The sequence below is a fragment of the Bufo gargarizans genome, chromosome 2 (assembly GCF_014858855.1).
Source record: "Bufo gargarizans isolate SCDJY-AF-19 chromosome 2, ASM1485885v1, whole genome shotgun sequence".
In the NCBI taxonomy this organism is placed as follows: Eukaryota; Metazoa; Chordata; class Amphibia; order Anura; family Bufonidae; genus Bufo; species Bufo gargarizans.
Genome location: NC_058081.1, coordinates 720,768,995 through 720,790,137, shown reverse-complemented (window position 1 = coordinate 720,790,137; position 21,143 = coordinate 720,768,995). Strand labels below are relative to the sequence as shown.

Here is a 21,143-nt window from a genome sequence, read left to right as displayed (position 1 = left end):
AGAGGCACTCTAGGGGTTGGGGGGGACGCAATAAGTATTTCTACCTCTACTCCCCCAGTAGTCCATCATAGTGATCACAAAACATGTCATCTCCATTTTACGGAGAGAGTGTGATGTCACTGGGAAAATCTGATGATGTCATCATTAAGGCTAATATGGTAGAGGACTAGCTCCAGTGATGTCATCATTAGAGCTTCCCAGGTGATCAGGCTCCTCTGGGTCCTAGAAAGCCTATGTCACTGCCTGATCATAGGTAGAGAAGTTACCCTGGTGATGTCATCATTAAGGCTAATATGGTAGAGTACTAGCTCCAGTGATGTCATCATTAGAGCTTCCCAGGTGATCAGGCTCCTCTGGGTCCTAGAAAGCCTATGTCACTGCCTGATCATAGGTAGAGAAGTTACCCTGGTGATGTCATCATTAAGGCTAATATGGTAGAGTACTAGCTTCAGTGATGTCATCATTAGAGCTTCCCAGGTGATCAGGCTCCTCTGGGTCCTAGAAAGCCTATGTCACTGCCTGATCATAGGTAGAGAAGTTACCCTGGTGATGTCATCATTAAGGCTAATATGGTAGAGTACTAGCTTCAGTGATGTCATCATTAGAGCTTCCCAGGTGATCAGGCTCCTCTGGGTCCTAGAAAGCCTATGTCACTGCCTGATCATAGGTAGAGAAGTTACCCTGGTGATGTCATCATTAAGGCTAATATGGTAGAGTACTAGCTTCAGTGATGTCATCATTAGAGCTTCCCAGGTGATCAGGCTCCTCTGGGTCCTAGAAAGCCTATGTCGCTGCCTGGTCATAGGTATAGAAGTTACCCTGGTGATGTCATCATTAAGCCTAATATGGTAGAGTACTTGCTCCAGTGATGTCATCATTAACCCTGGGTTCAGACCTGAGCGTTCTGAAACGAGCGCTCTGTATGCGCGATTGTACGGGCGTTTACAATCGCGCATACAGAGACAGGGGTGCACACATTGTCGCGCGTTCCCGAATATCTATGTGCGGGAACGCGCGACAAACGCCCCAAAAAAAGCTCAAGAACTTGTTTGAGCGTCGGGCGTTTTACAGCGCGATCGTACGCGCTGTAAAACGCCCAGGTGAGAACCATTCCCATAGGGAATCATTGGTTTCTCTGTGTTGAGCGTTTTACAGCGCGTAGGAACGCGCTGTAAAACGCTCAGGTCTGAACCCAGGGTAAGGCTAATATAGTAGAGTACTTGCTCCAGTGATGTCATCATTAGAGCTTCCCAGGTGATCAGGCTCCTCTGGGTCCTAGAAAGTCTATGTCACTGCCTGATCATAGGTAGAGAAGTTACCCTGGTGATGTCATCATTAAGGCTAATATGGTAGAGTACTAGCTTCAGTGATGTCATCATTAGAGCTTCCCAGGTGATCAGGCTCCTCTGGGTCCTAGAAAGCCTATGTCACTGCCTGGTCATAGGTAGAGAAGTTACCCTGGTGATGTCATCATTGGGACATCCCAGATGACCAGGCATGATGACTATATCCTAGAGAGAGCCATGTAAATATCTGATCATAATGAATTATGGTAGAGTACATACCCCTTGATTTCATCAGACTCCAGGATCACTGATGGCGCATGATGGGGGTTGTTACCTGGAGCAAGTTACTTCCAATGAATGCATTGAAATCAGCCGGACATCACTACTTTTCTCTTTGCACCCACTTTCATAAGTATTCACCCCCCCAGGTCATACAATAATCCTATTAAATGTGTATTACTTCCTTTAAGGCCACATACGGCCGCAGCGCCAGCGTCGACTGAAACAGATGTATTATTTATAGAAAGAGGGTCCATATTATGTGCCTGAAATCATAAAAAGGAGCGTAATGCGAAGGAAATGGCGGACATAAAGAACATGAAAGGGCGTTTTACAATGAGCGGGTGAAGCAGCCACGAGCCCTCAGCCATAGATGTCAGGAGAAAGAGCAGAGACGCGGCTTGGGATGGCCATAGATACCGGGCGGAATGGTCTCCTCGCTAGATTTGTCTCTATCACACGACACAAAGCTGCAGCCGACTGCAATCCCAGCGCTGAAAAACGGGGAGCGCTCGCCGGCTTCTGCTCCCGCGGGAAACCCATTATAGACATTAAGGAAATAAAAGTCGTACTTACAATGTAAATATAATATTTTACTTCAGAGGCGGAAAGCGTTTTCACACCGTGGGATCTAACGGCGGAAATTTATAACCTGAAATCAATAATTCAGAGAAACATTAGAAAATATTGCTCCAATTGTAACCGACATGTAGACACATCAATGAAACAATTACAGAGCGCTTCCCCTTTAAACACTGTGAAGTCAGGGAGTGTACGTAGATGGCGGTCATCACTCAGCTTTCTAAGACTCCTAAAGGACCTACTATTCATACTGCCTCCAGCAATTATACTGCCATATAGTTCCAAGATACTACTGCTACAAGCAACCCACATTAACATACCATATAGTGCCCAACTAATGAGTTCACAAAGGCTTTCATACCGCCATATAGTTCCAAGATACTACTGCTACAAGCAACCCACATTAACCCTACCATATTGTGCCCAACTAATGATTTCACAAAGGCTTTCATACCGCCATATAGTTCCAAGATACTACTGCTACAAGCAACCCACATTAACATACCATATAGTGCCCAACTAATGAGTTCACAAAGGCTTTCATACCGCCATATAGTTCCAAGATACTACTGCTACAAGCAACCCACATTAACCCTACCATATTGTGCCCAACTAATGATTTCATAAAGGCTTTCATACCGCCATATAGTTCCAAGATGCTACTGCTACAAGCAACCCACATTAACCCTACCATATAGTGCCCAACTAATGATTTCATAAAGGCTTTCATACCGCCATATAGTTCCAAGATACTACTGCTACAAGCAACCCACATTAACCCACCATATAGTGCCCAACTAATGATTTCATAAAGGCTTTCATACCGCCATATAGTTACAAGACTCTACTGCTACAAGCAACCCACATTAACCCTACCATATAGTGCCCAACTAATGATTTCACAAAGGCTTTCATACCGCCATATAGTTCCAAGATACTACTGCTACACGCAACCCACATTAACCCTACCATATAGTGCCCAACTAATGATTTCATAAAGGCTTTCATACCGCCATATAGTTACAAGAAACTGCCGTCAAATTACGATAAAATAATGCCACCACATAGTGCCCAAATAATACTTTTTTGAAGACTCCACATACATACAAGAAAAAACTGACATATATAGCCCTCATAATATCACCACCTAATGCCCGAATAATACTGCCTTAAAGAATCCCCTTAACGCTACCACTGTATATATTTCAAGGATATTACCACCATAAAAAAGTCCTCAAAATGCCACCAGATTGTGCTAAAAAAAATACTTCTTTAAGGAGACCACATAATACTATTATACCATCAGGTAGCTCCAAGATATTGCATTTGCCATACATGTTGTCATATGTCTCCAAAATATGGCCATATGTAGCTCACATAATACCACCATATAGTGCCCAAATACTGTCTCAAAGATTGCACATATTATACCACCTTATACTTCCAAGATACTACTGCTATATAAGACCCAAAGTGACCACCCCTAAAAAGCTAACTTTACAAATGTTTTTTTTATTTTTATTTTTCCCCCCAAAATTTACTCAATGTTTTTAACCATTTTAATCTTTTTGTAAAATTTTTTCCCTTCAGACCCCCCATTCATCACCGATGTTAAGAACGCTCAGTCTCCCGTCGGGAAGCCAGCCGTGCTTCGCTGCCAAGCGTTGGCCGAACCCGTGGCAGAGTTTGAATGGTATAAAGATGATAAGCGGTGAGTGAGAGAGGTGGACGCCATTTATTTCCTCTCAACCTGGTTTTAAAGAATTCCTTTAAGAAGAGAAGAGCAGCGTGACCCTTGTGGTGGCCCACCTTCGTGTCCTACTGCATTGGGCCCATTGAGATGGGAAGCCCTTTGCAGGTTCATGGACTTTAGGAGTACTGGTTCTCCATGGGGAGATCACCAACTGGTGTTGTGAATCTTTAGCTCAGGCAATGCTCCCCGGGAAAAAATGTTTGCAGATGAGCTGGTAGCTACCCTAGAAGTCATTGCTTGGCCTATAAGACTCCAAACAACAGCTGGTGGTCTTGACAAGGGGAAACATGACAACCAGAGATGTACATTTAAGGGCCCTTCTAGTCAAGCAGCACCCTACTCTGTAAGGTGACATGGGGTGAGAACCCGAAGACACCTATCTAGAGATGGGTCTCTGGTTCGGCTATTATCCATGTTTCAAGGCCTGGTAGGTGGTCGTCCATTGACTTATAGTGCAGATGCTTCCTATAGGTGTCACTGGTGGGCCAGCTTTCTTCCTCCTGGAGAAGAGCTAATCTGCATACAGGTTCCTGGAGAACAATGTCATCAACTTGACTTGATGCCCTCACACCCTAGGGTTCCTCCTATGGTTTCACCTATGCTATGTGTGCCCTTACACATCCCCATTAACTGAAAGAGACCTTTTTTAAGTGCATAGTGAATGCCATATACAAAGATATGTCGTCAGCTACCAAGGAGAGGTTAATGGCTTTGCTCCCATTTGGCCATTCATGGTCTACCATTAACCCAATCTCAACGTTGCGTTGGGTTACGAGTGGTGTTAAACCATGAATGATCCAGAGAGTTCCAACCCATAGACTTAAAAAATCAATGGATGACTCTAAATAAATATAAATCTGCCAAGTACCACAGCAGGTCCCGGTGATGTGGAGGATGTCTCACCACCCAACGAAACATCTCCAGCATCTCTTTTCAGTTGACATCTCCAGATTCTATAAGTTCTGCATGAAATGATGAGCTGATTATACTGAGATGATGACGCCAGCTCCAATGACATTTTCTTTTTCTTTATCTTCCCATCTGACTGCCCCGGCCTCGTCCTCGACAGACTGAATGCAGGAATAGAAGGTATGAAGATCCAGAACGAGAGGACTTGGTCCGTGCTTCTGTTTTCAAATGTCACCTCCAGGCATTACGGGAATTACACATGCCTGGCATCCAATAAACTCGGCTCATATAATTCCAGCGTGCGACTACTCAGTAAGTAGAGTCATGGTGCTTCTGCTTTTTATGATCGGAAGGAGGAAGCGTCTGTAGCCAAGACATAATTCTGCGGAAACAACCTGAGGGGCTGTGAGAGCGCTGAGGTGGAGGCCGCATCTCGGGAGGGTTTCAACATGCTTTGGCCTGTAGTGAGAAACCAAATTATTCAAGTATGGTGCTATCTCCAGATTGCAGAACAAAACTTTATAGTCTTTCCTGCAGGTCCATGATTCCATGGTGGGGGTTAGAGGTCCTCAGGGCCCTCCATCTCCACAACCTCCATCTATCAAATGACAGACACAACGCATTTCATTGCCAGTGCCATGCTTGGTGACCTTGTCTCTGAAGCCCGCCATACACATTGAGTAACTCTACTCTCAATAGGCGGAAAACTCTCTCCTGATCCTCCCCAATACACATGCATGCTCGGCCCAACTCAAGTGAGTGGGAGCTGAGCTGCGGTAACCCGGCGCGGCCGTCACACAGAGCTCTCTGCTTCTGGCTCCATCTGCTGTGCATGTTCCATCACAGGGCAGCCGAGAGCTGATCGGTAGGGGAGAACCCACCGTCTGATCCTGTAAATGTATCCTGAGGATAGGCAATCAATATCTGTCCTGGAAAACCCCTTTAAGGCTCGGGGAATGGCCATTTAAGCAATAAACACCCGTAACGTAATATTACTCAATAGCAGGGGTGTAATTAGAAATTGATCCCTTCATCCCAGAGCATTGATCATCAGTGGCCTACTGTGTCCTGTAGACATGCTGTACCTCACAGGCCTCCTGAGACAGGGCAACCTGCTATATGTGCTCTCAATGATATACTGTGCCGCCATATCTACTCCCAGAGATAAACTGTGCTCCTAGAGGTATATTGTGCTTCTACATGTGAATCAAGAGATATACAGTACTGTGCCGCATATGTGCTCTAAGTGATATACTGTGCCGCCATATATGCTCCTAGAGAAAAGCAGTGCTGCCCTATGCACTCCCAGGGATATACTGTTCTCTATATGTGCATAAAAGGATATATAAAGTACTGTGTCGCCATAGACGTGCTTCCAGATATATACTGTGCTGCCATAGACGTGCTTCCAGATATATACTGTGCTGCCATAGACGTGCTTCCAGATATATACTGTGCTGCCATAGACGTGCTTCCAGATATATCCTATGCTGCCATAGCTGTGCTTCCAGATATATACTGTGCTGCCATAGACGTGCTTCCAGATATATACTGTGCTGCCATAGACGTGCTTCCAGATATATACTGTGCTGCCATAGCTGTGCTTCCAGATATATACTGTGCTGCCATAGACGTGCTTCCAGATATATACTGTGCTGCCATAGAAGTGCTTCCAGATATATACTGTGCTGCCATAGACGTGCTTCCAGATATATACTGTGCTGCCATAGACGTGCTTCCAGATATATACTGTGCTGCCATAGACGTGCTTCCAGATATATACTGTGCTGCCATAGACGTGCTTCCAGATATATACTGTGCTGCCATAGACGTGCTTCCAGATATATACTGTGCTGCCATAGCTGTGCTTCCAGATATATCCTATGCTGCCATAGCTGTGCTTCCAGATATATACTGTGCTGCCATAGACGTGCTTCCAGATATATACTGTGCTGCCATAGACGTGCTTCCAGATATATACTGTGCTGCCATAGCTGTGCTTCCAGATATATACTGTGCTGTCATAGATGCCTCAGTCTAAGGATATACTGTGCCACCACATATGCTCTCAGGGATATACTGTTCTGCTATATGTTCATCAAAGGATATACATACAGTACTGTGCCACCATATGTGCTCCTAGAGATTTACTGTGCTGCCATATATATGCCCCTAGAGATATACTGTGTTGTTGCCATACATGCTCCCAGAGATATACTGTACTGCCATATGTGGCCAAAATACTGTTCAGAAAAGACCCCAAAATGAATTTAGACTCCTGCCCAGACCCCGTTACTTACTGCTCCTCTTTACTTCCAGGTGCCACCACTGCGCATACACTGACCATGTTGGCCCTGTATGTTGTGGCACCTGGAGATGAAGAAGACCTGGAAGCAATTCTAGCTGCTGTCTCATAGGTATTGGCTGGCTCCGGGGCCCCTTATATCCACGTGGCCCCCCAGCAGCCAATAATAGTATCACTAGTCAACAACATAGGAAACAATAAAGGGTGAAGCATCTGCTCGGATTCCTTCCTGCCGCTTCATTTTGAAGACTGTTCAAATTCTGCTCCTGTAAATCCCCCGACTCTGATCTCCATCCAGTTGCGAGGATTGTATTCTTCCCGGCTCCCCGCGCCGCAGCGCGCCGTATGGCCCCTTTTTTGCGCTGAACTTTCATTTTCATTCAGAGCGCAGATCTCAGAATTCCCATCAGATTCTAATTGTATTTATTTTCATGTTGAAGATTTGTTACATCAGTTTCAGAAAACAAGAGTTGCTGATGGAAGCCAAGCGCGCGCCGCCACGCCGTGAATGCCAAAGACGCCAGGGAGGGGATTTTTTATTTTTAATTTTTCTTTTTGCATTAACGTCCCAATAATAACTACAAAGCTAGTAAAGGAATAATAGATTATCAGATGGACTATAAATCTCCCCTTCCCTTTAATCCAGCACCCGGCACGCCGCTGATCCTCATCAGTGGGGTGCAGGAGCCCAGCAGTTGTCTCCTTGGCATCGGGGCATCCTTAGGTGCCCTTAGGTTGGGTGATGCCCCTTCCAGTAACTTCTGCCGATGCCCATCTCTTTTATGATGTACCGTAGGCTGCCCAGATACATTGCTCCATCACTGCCTTTCCATAGGTACTGGAGAAGCAAGCTTCAGATGCCCGGATGCCCATTAGGGCCACATGGGGCCCCCTGTCCACACACCCTGCAAACCAGCGCCATGTATGTAATCAATGTTGTGGCAGAATAATGAGTATTGATACAATGTAACTCCGTGTAACACCCAGCAGTCACTGCAGCCTCTGCCCACCTGGCCTCATTGGTGGTGCAACCCTATGCCTGCCTTCTTCTTCTGGGGCCCCTCTTAAAAAGAATGAATGTTTGGGGGCCCTCCGTGCACCTCACCACTCCTATTTTTATTTTTTTCAAAATCTTAAATTATACAAAAATATATATTTGTGGATATCATTGCAGTGGTGCCCCCATTACCGGCTCCAGGTATATGTGGCACCAAGAGGTCATCGCCACCCACCCTAGGGGACCCACTGAGCATGCTTAAACAAATTGGGCCCCTGAAGCCCACAGGGCCCTGACATCTGTTCTGCTGGGACGTTGTAGCTAGTGATGATCGAGCATGCTCGGCACATGGCGGGAGTCAGCCGAGTACCGCATGTGCTCGAGCGCCATTCTCGAGTCTCCTCCCCGCACGTTTCGGGGGTGGAAAGACGAGCGAGGAGAGCAGTACAGAGGGGGAGGGATCTGCAGCACCGCAACTGTTCCCCGGAGCACCCCCTTGCAGCAATCTCTCTTGCCTAGGGTTAGATGTTCCGCTATATGGCGCTTTTTTGAGGAAAGTGCGGACGACAAGAGAATTGTAATTTGCAACCTGTGCCGTACGAAAATGAGCCCGGGCGTGAACACTAGCAACCTCACCACCACCAGCATGATCTGCCACATGGCATCAAAGCACCGTAATAGGTTGGCCGAACGCCTGGGTCCACAATCAGTGTCTGCGGGTCACATCACTGCCTCCTCTTCCCCTGTGTTACGTGCTGGCCAATCCCCTGTCCAAGACGCAGGCCCGGATGCCTCCACCCTGCACCTGGACCTTCGCAAGCACCATCAGCGACCACATCCACTTCCGTGTCCCAGAGCAGCATCCAAATGTCTATACCCCAGGCCTTTGAACGCAAGCACAAATACCCGGCCACCCACCCACAGACCATAGCACTAAATGTGCAGCTTTCCAAATTACTGGCCCTGGAAATGTTGCCATTTAGGCTTGTGGACACTGAGGCCTTCCGCAGCCTCATGTCGGTGGCCGTCCCTCGTTGCGCCGTCCCCAGCCACCAATATTTTTCCAGGTGTGCCGTCCCCGCCTTACACCAACATGTTTCCCCTAACATCAACATGCCCTGACCAACGCAGTTACTGGGAAGGTCCACTTAACCACAGACACATGGACAAGTGTTTTCGGCCAGGGACGCTACATTTCCCTGACGGCACACTGGGTGAATGTTGTGGAGGCCGGGAGCAAGTCGTACCCTGGGGTGGCACAGGTGCTACCAACGCCAAAGATTGCAGATCCTAGGTCGATCAGGGTTTCCGCCAAAACCTACATTAGTGGCTCCAACCCCCACTTCTCCTCCTCCACTTCCACATCCAATTTATCCGCCTGCACCACCAGTCAGTCATCAGCCGGTAGCTGGAAGCAGTGTAGCACCAGTCAGCCATCAGCCGGTAGCTGGAAGCAGTGTAGCACCAGTCAGCCATCAGCCGGTAGCTGGAAGCAGTGTAGCACCAGTCAGCCATCAGCGGGTAGCTGGAAGCAGTGTAGCACCAGTCAGCCATCAGCCGGTAGCTGGAAGCAGTGTAGCACCAGTCAGCCATCAGCGGGTAGCTGGAAGCAGTGTAGCACCAGTCAGCCATCAGCCGGTAGCTGGAAGCAGTGTAGCACCAGTCAGCCATCAGCCGGTAGCTGGAAGCAGTGTAGCACCAGTCAGCCATCAGCGGGTAGCTGGAAGCAGTGTAGCACCAGTCAGCCATCAGCGGGTAGCTGGAAGCAGTGTAGCACCAGTCAGCCATCAGCGGGTAGCTGGAAGCAGTGCAGCACTGCAGTGGGGATGCGGCAACAGGCCGCGCTGAAGCTGATCTGCTTAGGGGACAAGCAGCACACCGCCGCAGAGCAGGGGATACGAGACCAGACTGAGCTGTGGCAGGGGATAAGAGAACAGACTGAGCTGTGGCTCTCGCCACTCAACCTAGAACCAGACATGGTTGTGTCTGATAATGGCCGTAACTTGTTGGCGGCTTTGGAGCTGAGCAAGCTCACACGCATACCATGCCTAACCCATGTCTTAAAGTTAATGGTTCAGCGGTTTCTCAAAACCTACCCCAATTTGCCTGAGCCACTGGTGAAGGTGCGCCGCGTATGTGCCCATTTACACCAGTTATCGACAGCTTCAGCCGGTCTGTCAACGAGCAGCAGCGCTTGAAATTTCCAGCTCACCGGCTGTTGTGCCACGTGAGCACGTGCTGGAACTCCACGTTTCACAGGCTTTGTGAGCAGCAGAGGGCAGTAGTGGAATACCAGCTGCAACATGGTGCCTTTTAAGAAACGTTGAGGAATCCACACAGATGGTGAGCGGCGATATTATCAGCGTAACCATCCCACTTCTGTGTCTACTGAAACGCTCGCTGCTCACAATTAAGAACGACGCTGTTCGTGGGGAAGAGGTGGAAATGGGGGAAGACAGTACACAGGGTGATAGCCAGACCACCCTCAGTCCGTCTACTCAGGGCGAATTGGACGATGAAGAGGAGGAGCGGGAGACGGTTGCCTCCGCTACAGAGGGTAGTACCCATGGAAGTTTGATTCCATATGTTCAGCCTGGGTGGGCAGAAGAGGAGGAAAAGGATGAGGAGATTGAGAGTGATCCTCCTGATGATGACATCGACGTCTTGCCTGTTGGTACTCTGGCACACGTGGCTGACTTCATGTTAGGCTGCCTTTCCCGTGACCCGCACGTTATATGCATTTTAGATAACACGGATTACTGGGTGTTCACCCTTCTCGATCCCTGCTACAAAGAGAACTTCCCATCCCTCATTCCTCAGGTGGAGAGGACGAGCAAAACGGTGCAAGACCAGAAGGGGGACATGATGTTATCTAGCATCACCAAAGCGGCAGCAGGCCCTCGCCCCTAATGCTTTAGAGGGTCACCAGCAGGCCCTCGCCCATAATGTTTTTGAGGGTCACCAGATGGCCATCAATCATCATTTTTCAAGGCTGTGTATGATGCCCCCCTTTATGTGTATTGTAGCGCCTTGTAATTTTTGGCAGCCCTTTCCCTTAGTGCAGAGGCTTTATGAGTGTAGGAGTCCCACTACCTGAACTATTGTACCACCATGTGAATGAGGCCCTCCATTATGGGATATACAGGTTGTGCCTATTCCTTGTAATTTTTGGCAGCACTTGCACTTTACATACGGATCTCTGGTCGCCAGGTTTAGCTCTCCTCTCCCCTGACTGATCTCTTCCGGCGGCCTCTGCACCAGCGCGCTGTTTAACCCTGCGTGTCAGAAAACTGCGACCCTCCAGGCAACGGCTTCTCCCAGAGCGGCTCTCGCCTGAATGTTTTCTCCCTCCGATCAGTCATTTACGAGCCGGCCCTTTAAGGTGAAGTGAAGAATCTCCCGGTGCGATCATCAGGGAGCAGAATTTGTGGCGGTAATAACATCTCCTCTGCCATTCATTAGAACCGCTAATAGCCTTCTCCGCGCCGCCCGGGCCTGTGCCCGCAGGATACCAGCCTCTCCGCCGCTGCGCTATTTATTACACTGTAACTCCCTGCCGCCACGGAGAATTACAGAGCGATACGGAATGTGAGTAACCAGAGGAGCTTACAATCTATGAAGACCAGACGCACATTGTCCTGCATCAGCTTAGAAAACTGGATTGTCCAGCACTGAATGTAGAGGGGACGATAGAGGCCAGATTGTCAGACATCATAGAGAAGCTTCAGGAAGACAGATAGATAGAAGGATAGATAGATAGATAGATAGATAGATAGATAGATAGATAGATAGATATGTGATAGATAGATAGATAGATAGATAGATAGATAGATAGATAGATATGAGATAGATAGATAGGAGATAGATAGATAGATGGATAGATAGATATGAGATAGATAGATAGATAGATAGATAGATAGGAGATAGATAGATAGATAGAAGGATAGATAGATAGAAGGATAGATAGATAGAAGGATAGATGGATAGATAGATAGATAGATAGATAGATAGATAGATAGATAGATAGATATGAGATAGATAGATAGATAGATAGATAGATAGAAGGATAGATAGATAGAAGGATAGATGGATAGATAGATAGATAGATAGATAGATAGATAGATAGATAGATATGAGAGAGATAGATAGATAGATAGATAGATAGATACATAGATACATAGATACATAGATACATAGATACATGGATAGATAGATATGAGATAGATATATAGATAGATAGATAATAGATAGATAACAGATAGGTGATAGTTAGATAGATAGATAGATAGATAGAAGGATAGATAGATAATAGATAGATAGATAGATAGATAGAAGGATAGATAGATAATAGATAGATATTAGATAGATAGATAGATAGATATTAGATAGATAGATAGATAGATATGAGATAGATAGATAGATAGATAGATAGAAGGATAGATAGATAATAGATAGATAGATAGATAGATAGAAGGATAGATAGATAATAGATAGATAGATAGATAGATATTAGATAGATAGATAGATAATAGATAGATATGAGAAAGATATGAGATAGATAGATAGAGATAGATAGAAGGATAGATAATAGATAGGAGATAGATAGATAGAAGGATAGATAATAGATAGATATGAGATAGATAGATAATAGATAGATGGATAGATAGAAGGATAAATAGATAGATAGATAGGAGATAGATAGATATTAGATAGATATGAGAAAGATATGAGATAGATAGATGGATAGATAGAAGGATAAATAGATAGATAGAGAGATAGATAGAGAGATAGATATTAGACAGGAGATAGATAAATATATAGATAAATATATAGATAATAGATAGATAGAAGGATAGATAATAGATAGATAGATAATAGATAGGAGATAGATAATAGATAGATAATAGATAGATAGATAGATAGATAGAAGGATAAATAGATAGATAGGAGATAGATAGATAGATAATAGATAGATAGATAGATAATAGATAGATAGATAGATAGATAGATAGAAGGATAAATAGATAGATAGATAGATAGATAGATAGAAGGATAGATAATAGATAGGAGATAGATAGATAGATAGATAGATAGATAGATAGATAGATATTAAATAGGAGATAGATAGATAGATAGATAGATAGATAGAAGAATAAATAGATAGGAGATAAATATATAGATAAATATATAGATAATAGATAGATATATAGATAGATACATTTACGTTGTTGCCGCTTCTCCCCGTGGACGTCTACGATTGGCTGCACACGTGATGTTTTCCCACTTCCGTGTCACACGTATGTGCCGGATGACTCCATTATGACATAAATAAATAATCAGACGCTTAGAACATATGGAAAGTCGAGGCTCTTGGAAGAAGACCAGACGCCTCCTCCTGCCTCTTAGGGGAGACTTTCCCTCCATATGTTCCCACTGATTAGCCTGTTCTTTAATGCGGGCCCCACGAGGCGTCGGCAGAACAGCCGCACATGAAAAGCACATATCAGACGCCACGTGGCCTTCTCCCTCTCCACATTCAGCTCTTTTCACTGCCCTGACGAACAGATGCGCTCATTTATCTGCTAAGTGTCTATAACACTGTTCATCCTGTGCCTCCTGGTTCATGAACAGAATGCCAGTGCAACAGTGAGGACTGACACCGAGAAATAAATTATGGGAATGTAACATAGTTCAACTACAGCCATAACCAGTAATATATTTTAAATGGCCCTAATATCTCACCACGATAGAAGACATTACGGGTGGACGTAATAACTGCGTCCGGTGACCGCCAATACATAGTGACCTGAACTGGTGCTTAGAACGTGGAACGTGCAATATACTGATTCCTCTGGAGGCAACGAAAGACCAATTACTCCATTAAATTATCCCATAAATCTGCCCCCCCACCATTGATCCGGATGACACCACGCTTCCAAGGATATCGCCGCGAAACGCCATCGCCAAATGATTTACAACAAGAATAAAACCGTAACGAAGGCACATCAGTCATCTCCAGCGCATGATGTAGCAGAGCCGAATTTGTCACATTGGAGCCTCCAGCGTGTACACATTGCAATGGTACAATGAGTTGAACCCTATTACGAACTCAGCTCTGCTGTATCTGAGAAACTCAGCTCCGATACATCTAGAGCTGCAATAGTTGCGTTTCCGACCCCAGGTGTCACTTTTTGACGTTAAGCCCCTCTTATTTAAAGCGCCCCCCCGTCTTTTGAACGCACATTTTGGCAGGTGGATGAGAATGCTCTCCGGACGCTGCCTCTGTGAGGAGCTGATAAAGCATTCATCAGATAATTGCTTTCAGATTAAAACGATTCCTCCCCAGTGAAAGTTTGTTTCCATTTTGTCTATTTGCCCGATTAAACGTATCTCCTACTATGAGCTCCTGGAGGAAAGAGCAGGGGCCCCAAGGGGAGGGCCAATGGTAACAGAGAAAAGTAAAATACTGATATGCAAGGGATACATAGAACCCAATCTCTAGGCCGAGCTCATGGACAGCTGGGGCACCACTTCCGTGGCAGCTTGTAATGAGCATAGAACTGCAGTGGCCGTATAGCCATACTAACCAGTAGCATTCATGGGTAGTTCTAGATCATGTGCTCCTGTTGTAGTTCTAGCTCGGGTAATGCCCATGCAATGGTTCCCACTTTTGCAGTGTGCACAGAGTCGTTCTAGCTTTTGCAGAGTGCATACAATAATTCTAGCTCTTATGGTACCTATATATGGTTCTAGATCTTGCAGTACCTATACAATATTTCTTGCTCTTTTAATGTGCCATGTAGAATGGTTCTAGCTTTTGTACTATCCATATTCAAGTACCCAAATAGTAGTTCCAGCTCTTGTAGTACCAATACAATGGTTTTAGCTGTTGTAGTGCCATGTAGAATGGTTCTAGATTTTGTAGTTCCCATCTAATAGTAGCTCTTGTTTTACCCATAAAATAGTTCTAGCTCTTGTAGAACCCATACAATGGTTATAGCTCTTGTAGTTCCCCGTAGAATGGTTCTAGCTCGTGTAGTTCCTGTCTAATAGTATCTCTTGTAGAACCCATACAATAGTTCTAGCTCTTGTTTTACCCATACAATAGTTCTAGCTCTTGTAGAACCCATACAATGGTTGTAGCTCTTGTAGTTTCCCGTAGAATGGTTCTAGCTCGTGTAGTTCCTGTCTAATAGTATCTCTTGTAGAACCCATACAATAGTTCTAGCTCTCGTTTTACCCATACAATAGTTCTAGCTCTTGTAGAACCCATACAATGGTTGTAGCTCTTGTAGTTCCCCGTAGAATGGTTCTAGCTCGTGTAGTTCCTGTCTAATAGTATCTCTTGTAGAACCCACACAATAGTTCTAGCTCTTGTAGAACCCATACAATAGTTCTAGCTCTTGAAGAACCCACACAATAGTTCTAGCTCTTGTAGAACCCATACAATAGTTCTAGCTCTTGAAGAACCCATAGTTCTATACTATGGGTTGTAGGTTCTTGTACTATCCATACAGATATTCTACGGCTTGTAGTGTCCCGTACAATAGTTTTAGGTCTTGTATTGCCTATACAATAGTTCTAGCTCCTGCAGTACCCATACAATATGTATACCTCTTGTAGTATCCATGCAATAGTTTCACCTCTTGTAGTACCCAAACAGTAGTTCTATCTCTTGTAGTAGACATATGATGGTTCTTGCTCTTGTATTCCACCATGCAAAAATTGTAGCTATTTTAGTACCCATACAATAGTTCTAGCTCTCGTTTTACCCATACAATAGTTCTAGCTCTTGTAGAACCCATACAATGGTTGTAGCTCTTGTAGTTCCCCGTAGAATGGTTCTAGCTCGTGTAGTTCCTGTCTAATAGTATCTCTTGTAGAACCCACACAATAATTCTAGCTCTTGTAGAACCCATACAATAGTTCTAGCTCTTGAAGAACCCACACAATAGTTCTAGCTCTTGAAGAACCCACACAATATTTCTAGCTCTTGTAGAACCCATACAATAGTTCTAGCTCTTGAAGAACCCATAGTTCTATACTATGGGTTGTAGGTCTTGTACTATCCATACAGATATTCTACGGCTTGTAGTGTCCCGTACAATAGTTTTAGGTCTTGTATTGCCTATACAATAGTTCTAGCTCCTGCAGTACCCATACAATATGTATACCTTTTGTAGTATCCATGCAATAGTTTCACCTCTTGTAGTACCCAAACAGTAGTTCTATCTCTTGTAGTAGACATATGATGGTTCTTGCTCTTGTATTCCACCATGCAAAAATTGTAGCTATTCTAGTACCCATACAATAGTTCTAGCTCTCGTTTTAGCCATACTAGCTCTTATATTACCCATGCAATAGTTATAACCCTTGTAGCTCCCATACAGTAGTACTAGCTCTTGTAGACCCCATTCAAAAGTTCTAGCCATTTTTGGACCTGTATAATGGTTCCAGCTCCTGTGGTGCCCATTCAGTAGTTCTGGCTCTTGTTGTACCCCTACAATGGTTCTAGCCGTTAATTCCCATACAGTAGTTTCAGCTCATGTAATACCCATACAATACCTCTAGGTCTTTTAGTGACCATATAAAAGTTCTATCTGTTGTAGAACTCATGCAGTATTTCTATTTCTTGTAGTGTCCATATAATAGTTCTAGCTGTTGTAATACCCATGAAGTATTACTAATGCTTCAAGTGTCAAAACAGTAGTACTAGCTCTTGTAGTACCCATACAATAGATAGTTTTATCCCCAAGCAGTAGCTCTAGATCATTGTATTCCTATATAATGGTTCTAGCCCTTGCAGTGCCCATATAATAGTTCTAGCTCTTGTAGTGCCCATAGAATAGTGTATTCCTTGTAGTACCCATGCAATAGTTCTAGCGCTTGTAGTACCCACAAAGCATTTCTAACTCTTTAAGTGTCCAAACAATTGTTTGTGTAGTGCCCATAAAATACTTCTAGCTCTTGTAGTGGCCATAAACTAATTCTAGATCTTTTAGTGCTGGTACAGTACATCTAGATCGTGTAGTGTCTATACAGTGGCTCCAGCTCCTGTAGTGCCTATATAAATGTTCCTGTAGTCTTCATAGAGTAGTTCTAGCAATTTCTAGAGGCCATATAATCATTTTTTTCTAGAACGTATACAATATCCCCAGCTCTCGCAGTGCCCATATAGTACCTGGAGTTCATGGACATACTGGAGTTTTATATTGTGCCTATATAATACCTCAAGTTGTTATATTGCCTACATTATAGTTCTAATTCTAACAATACCTATATAATACTTCTAGCTTTAATAGTACCTACCTGTATATAAGGGCACTTTCACACTAGCGGTAAAGTTTTCCGGTACTGAGTTCTGTCCTAGGGGCTTAATACAGGAAAAAAAATCAGTTTTATCCTAATGCATTCCGAATGGAGAGCAATCCAGTCACTTTTACAGTATTTGGCCAGAGACAATACCGCAGCATGTTGCGTAACAATTGTCGGCATTATTTTCCATTAAAATGTATTAGTGTCGGATCCAGTACCAAGTGCAGACCTTTAAAAATGGGAAAAAAATAAATACCGGATCCGTTTTTCTGGATGACACCAGAGAGACGGATCCGGTATTTCAATGCATTTGTCAAACGGATCCGGATCTGGAAAACAAATGGTATACGTTTGCACACGGAATTCCGTATCCGGATTCCTCTAATGCTAGTGTGAAAATACCCTAATAGTTCTACCTCCCACCCATATAATAGTCCTAATTTGTAAAGTACCTATAGAATAGTTCCAGCTCTAATAGTACCTGTGTAATAGTTCTAGTTCTAATAGTACCTGTGTAATAGTTCTAGTTCTAATAGTACCTGTGTAATAGTTCTAGATCATGTAGTACCAGCCTTAAACCCATCATCATCTTCAGTCAGCGAGTAGATGGCAATTGACTTTTAAAGCACATTTATGAAATCAGGGATGGCAGCCGTACAGATGTTAGCCGTGATTAATGTTTTTGGATAGGTATTTTGAGAGATCCTTTTGAAGTTATAATGGAACTTGTCCAACCTATTTGTTGCTTTCCAATGGACATTACTGGTCCAATCCAAGAAAGATAATTTAGCTGAAGTACTCTCGAGAATATCAGATTCTCTCTAACCTCCATCCTGGTGATCAACGGTATCTTGTGAAGAAAGCCTTGTTCATACTCTGTAATCTCCTGTTATGACAGCTCTGATGACCTCCGATACACACATTATTAAAAATAAATGAGCCATGTTATTGCTCTGTGATACAGGAATGGTACAGTGGCCTGTTGTCGTACTTCATGTTCTTTACAAAAATGAAGCCACCTACATGCCACGTAATGTTAGAAGGGGCGGTAATTATTGTGTCAGCATATCAACAAATTAATATAAACTCCTATAATACTTCATCTTATATACACAACTATAACTACTAAAATACTGCCCCCATATGTACAAGAATATAACTACTATAATACTGCTCCTATATACAAGGATATAACTACTATAATACTGCCTCCTATGTACAAGAATATAACTACTATAATGCTGCCTCCTATGTACAAGAATATAACTACTATAATACTGCTCCTATGTACGAGAATATAACTACTATAATACTGCTCCTATGTACAGGAATATAACTACTATAATACTGCCCCCATATGTACAAGAATATAACTACTATAATACTGCTCCTATATACAAGAATATAACTACTATAATACTGCTCCTATGTACAAGAATATAACTACTATAATACTGCCTCCTATGTACAAGAATATAACTACTATAATACTGCTCCTATGTACAAGAATATAACTACTATAATACTGCATCCTATATACAAGAATATAACTACTATAATACTGCTCCTATGTACAAGAATATAACTACTATAATACTGCCTCCTATGTACAAGAATATAACTACTATAATACTGTCTCCTATGTACAAGAATATAACTACTATAATACTGCATCCTATATACAAGAATATAACTACTATAATACTGCTCCTATGTACAAGAATATAACTACTATAATACTGCCTCCTATGTACAAGAATATAACTACTATAATACTGCTCCTATGTACAAGAATATAACTACTATAATACTGCTCCTGTGTACAAGAATATAACTACTATAATACTGCTCCTATGTACAAGAATATAACTACTATAATACTGCTCCTATGTACAAGAATATAACTACTATAATACTGCCTCCTATGTACAAGAATATAACTACTATAATACTGCTAGTATATACAAGAATATAACTACTATAATACTGCTCCTGTGTACAAGAATATAACTACTATAATACTGCTCCTATGTACAAGAATATAACTACTATAATACTGCCTCCTATGTACAAGAATAGAACTACTATAATAAAGCTTCTATGTACAAGAATATAACTACTATAATACTGCCTCCTATGTACAAGAATATAACTACTATAATACTGCTCCTATGTACAAGAATATAACTACTATAATACTGCTCCTATGTACAAGAATATAACCGCTATAATACTGCCTCCTATGTACAGGAATATAACTACTATAATACTGCTCCTATGTACAAGTAAATAACTACTATAATACTGCCTCCTATGTACAAGAATAGAACTACTATAATACTGCTCCTATGTACAAGAATATAACTACTATAATACTGCCTCCTATGTACAAGAATATAACTACTATAATACTGCTCCTATGTTCAAGAATATAACTACTATAATACTGCTCCTATGTACAAGAATATAACTACTATAATACTGCCTCCTATGTACAAGAATATAACTACTATAATACTGCTCCTATGTACAAGAATATAACTACTATAATACTGCTCCTATGTACAAGAATATATCTACTATAATACTGCCTCCTATGTACAAGAATATAACTACTATAATACTGCTCCTATGTACAAGAATATATCTACTATAATACTGCTCCTATGTACAAGACTATAACTACTATAATACTGCCTCCTATGTACAAGAATATAACTACTATAATACTGCTCCTATTTACAAGAATATAACTACTATAATACTGCTCCTATGTACAAGAATATAACTGCTATAATACTGCTCCTATGTACAAGAATATAACTGCTATAATACTGCCTCCTATGTACAGGAATATAACTACTATAATACTGCTCCTATGTACAAGAATATAACTGCTATAATACTGCCTCCTATGTACAAGAATATAACTACTATAATACTGCCTCCTATGTACAAGAATATAACAACTATAATACTGCCTCCTATGTACAAGAATATAACTACTATAATACTGCTCCTATGTACAAGAATATAACTACTATTATACTGCCCCTATGTACAAGAATATAACTACTATAATACTGCTCCTATGTACAGGAATATAACTACTATAATACTGCTCCTATGTACAAGTATATAACTGCTATAATACTGCCACCTATGTACAAGAATATAACTACTATAATACTGCCTCCTATGTACAAGAATATAACTACTATAATACTGCCTCCTATGTACAAGAATATAACTACTATAATACTGCTCCTATGTACAAGTATATAACTGCTATAATACTGCCACCTATGTACAAGAATATAACTACTATAATACTGCCTCCTATGTGCAAGAATATAACTACTATAATACTGCCTCCTATGTACAAGAATATAACTACTATATTACTGCTCCTATGTACAAGAATATAACTACTATAATACTGCCTCCTATGTACAAGAATATAACTACTATAATACTGCTCCTATGTACAAGAATATATCTACTATAATACTGCTCCTATGTACAAGTATATAACTGCTATAATACTGCCACCTATGTACAAGAATATAACTACTATAATACTGCCTCCTATGTGCAAGAATATAACTACTATAATACTGCCTCCTATGTACAAGAATATAACTACTATATTACTGCTCCTATGTACAAGAATATAACTACTATAATACTGCCTCCTATGTACAAGAATATAACTAC

The 21,143-nt window shown here is 42.5% G+C and overlaps 1 protein-coding gene across 1 annotated transcript in view; it reads left to right on the top strand.

Moving 5' to 3' along the window:
• The window catches only part of IGLON5 (IgLON family member 5), a 414,181-nt gene that overhangs the window by 383,171 nt on the left and 9,867 nt on the right, over positions 1-21,143 (top strand). Inside the window, exons 8-9 of the mRNA XM_044277736.1 lie at positions 3,738-3,858; positions 4,970-5,121. Of these exons, the coding sequence (XP_044133671.1) occupies positions 3,738-3,858; positions 4,970-5,121 (273 nt within the window). The remainder of the gene's footprint in view (positions 1-3,737; positions 3,859-4,969; positions 5,122-21,143) is intronic.